The following is a 6,943-nucleotide window of genomic DNA, read 5'->3' on the forward strand; positions in this document are numbered from 1 at the left end:
TACAATGTATACTAATGTTTACCAATATATATATGTATACCAATGTTTTGAATGAATAACTGATGGCTTTATGTCGCTTGGAACTATGATGGTACATTACACCACAGGCTCGATCCGTTAATTAATTTTGCTCACCAGATGAATAACGCACCCTAACGCACGTTGATATCTAACGATTCCACCGGATCACGTTCTCTGTGCCACCACGTTACTGGCCTTCACGTCCTGGTTCAACCTCGCAACCTTGGGATCAGTAGGCGGACATCCTACGAAATGATCCATCGGCTTTCACAAACGTTCAGACTATTCTTCGGTGCAGGCCTCAAGCAAAAGAAGGGTCCAGGGCAGTACCGTGACGAAAACCACTACCGAAGGCAGCACCGAGGAATCTCCTGAACGTTCGTGAAAGCGGGCCCTGACCTTCACACCTCGCATACACACCGACATCTGGCATATACACTGACTCTAGCTATGGTTATTGATGGGCACAATTGAAATACAAATTAACTGAATCAGAAGGAAACATCAGACGTCAGTAGATGAAATCATTCCTCCAGTGTGCAAACAATACCTGTGGTTCACATACCGCTTTTTGACGGGCCGACAAAGTACTACATGGTACAATGGCGCCACACATATTGTCGTGGCGAGATTCGGTGAAGTGGAACCGAGACGTTGTATCGCCATATTTCATTCTACCAGAACACCACGCACCGTTTATTTCCGTGTAGAAGTGTACCTAGTAGGAGCGGAGAGAGTGTTGCACAAGGCGTATAGGGACAACGGTACCAGGCATGTTCTCGTGTCTTCCTTTAAGCAACGTTCAAATTTTCATTGTGTCTAATTCTCTTTCAGTTGTGAATCCTGTGTCAGACATGGGAGACAGACGAGCCTCGTCTAGCCATTGGAAGATGGCCACTGCTGTCGTAAATCTGGACGATGGACCAATGGGCATGGAAGGCAAGTCACCACTGCTACTAATACATCTACCAAAATATGGCTGTGATCGCATCGGGTTTACATAAAACTCTGGCTGTTTTGAAAATAAGGAGAAGAAAATGTCGGACATATCGAAGACATTGAGGGAGACCATCACTCTAAGACTGTTTCTTCGTGCACACTTCTGTCAACACCACAGAGGATACTAGACCATGACGTGACAGCTCGTCTGTCCGAAAGAATACAATGGGCTAATTAACTTCACCAGTAGGATAATTTGACTAGTTAACTTAACCAGTGGGACTAATTAACTTACTCGAGGTTGTCGTTAATAGGGATGTGGCACGATATCCAAGTGTATGCCGTTTTTGATGCAATGTGCATGTGCAGGACTCATTGGATGCAGTGTGGAATATTCATTGCTTTTAACGGCACCTCCTTGTCTTGCAGCAAACCATTCGCCATCGAAACGGTTGAACAGGCTATCACACAGGTGAAATTCAACCCATGTAAGTAATGTACGTGGCACTTCCTTAAAGCTTTGAGCATGCTTCCAACGTGACATTACAAGACAATGTAGACCCGGACACGTGAGTGCAAAGAAATTATCTGCGTTGCCTGCATATATGAAACGGCTGGGCATTCCCTCCAGTTGAGTTCGTGTGTTTCTTCCTTCACTCGATATACGTAGCCCTTTTTGAAATTTGTGTGCCCGGGGTAGCGACTGCTAAATCATGAAATGCGCATCAGACCATCAATCAGCGGTACTATGGGAGAGGCGGATTACATGCTTCTCACAAGAAGTGGAGCGCGCAAAAACGCTTAATTCAAGCAACACGCACTGCAGAACGACTCCAGATAGGCGAGACAGCTTCGCTTGTAACTGGCAATCCATCGTAACGCTCTGCCCATTATTCCCAGCGAGAACAACCCATACAAGACATGAACGTGACTAGCAGTGTCATATGCCCTCTTGATATCAAGAAACACGGCCGCAGTAATCCTTCCCTGCTCACGCTCTTCCTCAACTGATGAGACGAGGTCAACAACACAGTCCATCGTGCATCGTGCTCTCCTAAAACCAACCATAGCCCGGTGAAGGCAGTTGCGAGACTCGAAGAACCGCTCAGTTCGATTAAGAACAAGGCGCTGACTCTATGCCTACTCGACATAGCTCCCTGATGCGCCGACTATTGGCGTATCATGCTCCGGTATTAGATGGCTTGTGTAGCACTGCACAGTCTGTCCTCGAGAGTGCACTGGCCAAAAGCGTCAAAGTATGCTTAGGCGTCCTCGCATACACATCAAACAAGCTGGCGATTGCTGAGGCCAGGGAACCACCGCTGGCAGTCCTTCGGATGTAAGAGCCGCTTCGGCATTTCGCCCGTTGGTCCACGCGGCATAATCGCCACTGCCTAGTTCAGGCCATGCATCAGAGGTCGTGCTCCTCTTAATCACAAACTCTCCAACCGTACCGTGGTATTATACCCCGACATAGGCTGCTCATGTCACCGCTTCCTGTTTGGAGTATGTCGATCCCGAGAGTGAGGCTGACAGTTCCGGATCTCTCTGTGAAGAAATATGCACCTTCTGTGTCTAGCGGCAGCTGACTGCCGACTTAATGCATAACATCCAAGACCGAGTGGTAGTATACACAGATGGCTACACTACAACGACTGGATCGACGAGTGCCTTCGTCATACCTGCCTGTGGTGTTGAAAGTGGAATGCGTTTGTCCCATACAACATCGTCGACAGCAGCTGAACTGTACGCTTTGCTCATGGCTATGGAATATATAGCGTCTGCTCATTAACGGACCAAGTCGGTTATTATCTCGGATTTCCCAGGCTGCTGTATAGTCCCTTGTTTCTACAGAGGAACCGTGGCTGTCGACAATGTAGTTGCTGATGTTGTAAAACTACACGCAGAGGCGGTGGCTGCTGGACACGACATGTTCTTTCAATGGATTCCAGGACACTGCGGCATACCTGGGCATGATGCGGCTGATGCTGCGGCACGCAGAGCACATCAGAAGAGGGCGTCACGACTCATATATTTCACCAAGGCCGAAGCTAGGGCCATGTTGACTGCTTTGTGTCGCCAACTGGCTGAGGCACAGTGGCCCTCTGGCGGGGCTCGCGCTAAGTTGGTACACTGCGTTGACCCTGAGCTTGCCTCTGCTTTGCCGACATCGTTCCCTATTCCATTTGCGTCACTTTACCACCGGCTCCGCTTCAACATACCCTACAGCCAACGTCTTCTTCACAAGCTAGGAAAAGCGGATTCACCCAACTGTGACACCTGTGGGACCGTTGAGGACACTGAACATATCTTATTATCCTGTGCACGGTATCAACAGCACAGACAATCTCTAGAAGCTTCCTTAGTACTGCTGTAAAGCTGTAGAAGCTTCCTTGTGTACTGCTGGTAAGGCTTTAGGCTGTTAGCAGACACATATAAATAAATAAATAATAAACATAAACATTTTAGCTCGGCTGGATGGCGGACCATTTGATGTTGTTAAGGTTCTGGGCCCTTGGACACCCGACCATCAGTTTCACGCCATGCAGGCGCTTATGCGATTTTGTGTAGACTCCACGTTGGTGGACACAGTGTGACTGACAGTGTGTGTGAGTGACTGACTGAGTGTCTTTGTCACTCATTGGTTTTATTGTACGTAGATAGCCATTTGTGTTTTCCTAAGTGATCTGGAGTAGCCGGCTCTCGTAATGAGTGCCTATTTCTCCATTTTTTTCTTTTCTCATCAACTCAGCTCAAATCAAGCTTTCGCTTGTAGCCCTATGTTAATTAGGAAATTGGGAATAGCAGAAGGAGACATTGCTATGTTATTGGATAGTTTGATCGGTCAAGGCGAACCGTCACTGAACGTCGAGGAGGTTAGCGTGACACGAGTAAGAACAGCGACACATAAACGACCATAAAGGTGCGTAATACCAGTCATGGAGGGACGTAGCACGTTATGTTGCCGGTCCACCTACCAGAAGCTGTGTCGATAAATCTCGTATTCTGATAAGTGGTTTGGAAAGCGTACCGCAGCTCGTCTTCCCGATGGTGTCTACTTCGCTCATCAGAGAGAGAGAGAGAGATAACTGGGCTTATGGGGCTGGGTGACACCCACAATATGTCTGATGCACCATTTATTTTGGTAAAGGGTGGAAACATCTTTTTCTTTCAGTTGAGTGTGTAAAGAAAGTAGGGGAGAAAACGGGGTTGGCTGCGGGTTGACCAGGGTGAAAAGGGAGAGGAAGAAGAGAAAAGGTGTTTGGTAGACTGGGAGGGTGTTCTCTGGTTGGAGAGATATGCTGTGGACATTGAGTTCACATTCTGAGGAGTAGAGGTCGTGTTTTTTTTTTTTTATTACTGCATACGTTCAGTATTTATGTGCATTCTTGGTGTGCTTAAGGAAGTTGCAGAGTGCTTGGAGCGACTCCTTTTGCCCCTAGCATCCGATTCTCCACAAGGGGGAAGCGATCCCTGTGCTCGGTGAAGGCAACACGCACATAAATCGCAAGCCTCTGCTCTTCTCTTTCGGCGCCTAGCACGACAGTCATGTTTGAAACATGTCAAACGTCGGTATTGACGATACTTGCTGTATACGTAACACGTCTTCATTGATAGAACACGCAAACTGACGAACTCAACTGAAGACTCAAGGTGCCTAAGTACAAGAAATATTTCTACCATATCACAATATTTCATGCACCTTCCTTGTTCTATAAATAACGTTACATTTGGTAAGCGAAACACACACACACACGCAGAGATGAAAATGCAAATCCGTCCAAAGGCCATGCCGCCAGAAGGAGAAGTTGAATCTTTAAAGACAGCCTATTTTTTTCCCCGCTTTCAACCGGCCTTCTTGTTCTTGCAGAGTCCGAGGGCGTTAGTTCCTGTCTGCTTTCACCGCTCCAAAGGTCAAATAGTCTATTTTCTTCAGCGAGGCCACCCTGCAATGGATGGCTCGACGGCGCCATCGATGCCACTCTGGACGTCTGAAGAAATCCTGTGACGAACTGAATACTGACGCTCTGTGTGCTTCGTACCTTACAAGAAAGGCTTCTGTGGTGAAACACATGACTATATTTATACGTGACCATATCCCCATTTTACAGTAACCAGGCTTTGCATGCGAGCCTGCACGAGGGTAAACGGGTCGATGCGACAACGGCTCTGGCTATGAAGATAACGAGGGTGATCTGTCTGCCTCTGCCTATGACACAGGCTATGCTGTGTACCAATTGTGATTGTTTATTGGTTGCTTTTGTGAGGATGGGGTTTGAATTTGAGAGTGGCAGCTGATGTTCGAAGGCGAACGCTGCAAGGTGCCAATGTAAATAAGGATATACCAGTCACGAACACCGCGTAATGTACAACGCGTGTAAAGGAAAGACAAGAAGGTTTACATGACAACGTCAATTGTGAAAAAGCATGTACAATATTTTCGTGGGGACAACGAAGTGTCTTATGTTAACAGATGTTCCACGTGCTGTTTACTTAAATGGAAGCAAGAGATAGCGCGATTTGAATATGTCAGAAATTAACATTTGCGCGAGTCTGTCTGAAGACATGAGTGAGCTAAAGATGTGCGCGCCAAGTGACACGATGCATGATGCTTCAAATGATATCATGGTTAGATCCAAATGACATTCGGCCATCAAACGATTGCGTTCCAATGGCGGAATTTATAACTGCATGTGCTGCAAAGAGATGTCGCCACATGGCTCACCTAACAACAAAAGGCATGACTGTTATCTACGGAATCCAACAGTAGGAAATGCAAGTCTGGAACGGCTTTCTCTTTCTTCTTCTTTCCCCCTGCTTTGTCTGGGCGAGGTAAAATGGAACGAGTTCGGGCGAGCTCTTGAATGGCGTATCTAAATTCTGCAGACTGCAGGAGCTGAAATTACAACCACCCTGTTGCTTAAATCGGTAATGTCATTACGTTTCTGAGCAGTTCGTGTGTATTATATGACTGCCGTGTTACATAAGAGCAAACAGATTATATCGGCCATGCGAGTCAAGTGAGAGGAATTACGTTAACCACAGGAGACCTTCTTTCTTTTTTTTTCTTTTTTGGCAATATGCAATTGAAAACGGGAAGACGTTGATGCAATGAAAGAAAAAAAGTTCCAATGATTAACATACTAGAAGAAACGAATAATATGGTGTCAATAATAGTTTCGACGTTCCGCGAATTGCCAAGATGCACGACCGTGACCGGGAGGAATACAAGCATGCTGGTTGTTGGTCGCATTTCCTTGCTAAGAATATCTAGACCACTCGTTGAATCCTGTGTATAGATCCTTCCAGGTTCAAGAAAATGTTACCAACAAGTAGCGAAGGTGAACTGCAGAAGCCCATTCCAAGTGCTGTAGCATATACTGATTTCTTTTCGCAGTTCCCCTAAGACAGTCTTTGTTCTAGATGATTATTCGAGTTCTTATGGCGCATCGACAACTGAGGGATGCGGTCTTTTCTTTCGGCTATCTCGCAACCGGCTTCCAGGTACTAGTCATTCCAATATTTCACTGTTCAGTTGCAATGCTAACGTATTTCAACCAAATGGAGAAAGAAATGAACACTGCCACACGTTGCAGTTGGATAAACAAGATGTGAACAATATTGGGCGAGACATTGACATGTGTGTCTCGTACATTCTCGGCGTGAAAACTCTGCCGTAATAAAAATGTCTTACGTTGTTCTGTGCCTCTTCTTAATGTAATCGCTTTTACGTTGTTCTGTGCCTCTTCTTAATGTAATCGCTTTTTCTTCGGGCCAATCGCTTCTTAACTTTTTCCTCGTCGGCACGCTCACTATTTCACTGTGTTTTAATTAGCCCCCGATGCTTAGCTCAAAATATATACTTAGAAAAGCATTACTTATATCTTAAGACTCACACTGTACCCCTTAGCTTTCTTCTTCCTTAAAACTACTCTAACTCGATTTTGTGTCGCATTCACCCACTTTGCTTCTTGAAGGGGCT

General features: G+C 46.1%; 1 protein-coding gene across 2 annotated transcripts in view; it reads left to right on the plus strand.

The window, feature by feature from the left end:
* Positions 1-6,659, plus strand: part of LOC135394000 (cell adhesion molecule Dscam1-like) — a 206,016-nt gene extending 199,357 nt beyond the window's left edge. Inside the window, exons 26-28 of one of the 2 annotated variants that reach the window (XM_064624419.1) lie at positions 856-960; positions 1,390-1,457; positions 4,832-6,659. In XM_064624419.1, coding sequence (XP_064480489.1) covers positions 856-960; positions 1,390-1,436 — 152 coding nt within the window. In that variant the 3' untranslated portion in view covers positions 1,437-1,457; positions 4,832-6,659. The remainder of the gene's footprint in view (positions 1-855; positions 961-1,389; positions 1,458-4,831) is intronic. The other variant, XM_064624418.1, reaches the window with a different exon arrangement.
* The last annotated feature ends 284 nt before the right edge of the window (positions 6,660-6,943 follow it).

This window comes from Ornithodoros turicata, chromosome 5 (genome assembly GCF_037126465.1).
Source record: "Ornithodoros turicata isolate Travis chromosome 5, ASM3712646v1, whole genome shotgun sequence".
Lineage (NCBI taxonomy): Eukaryota > Metazoa > Arthropoda > Arachnida > Ixodida > Argasidae > Ornithodoros > Ornithodoros turicata.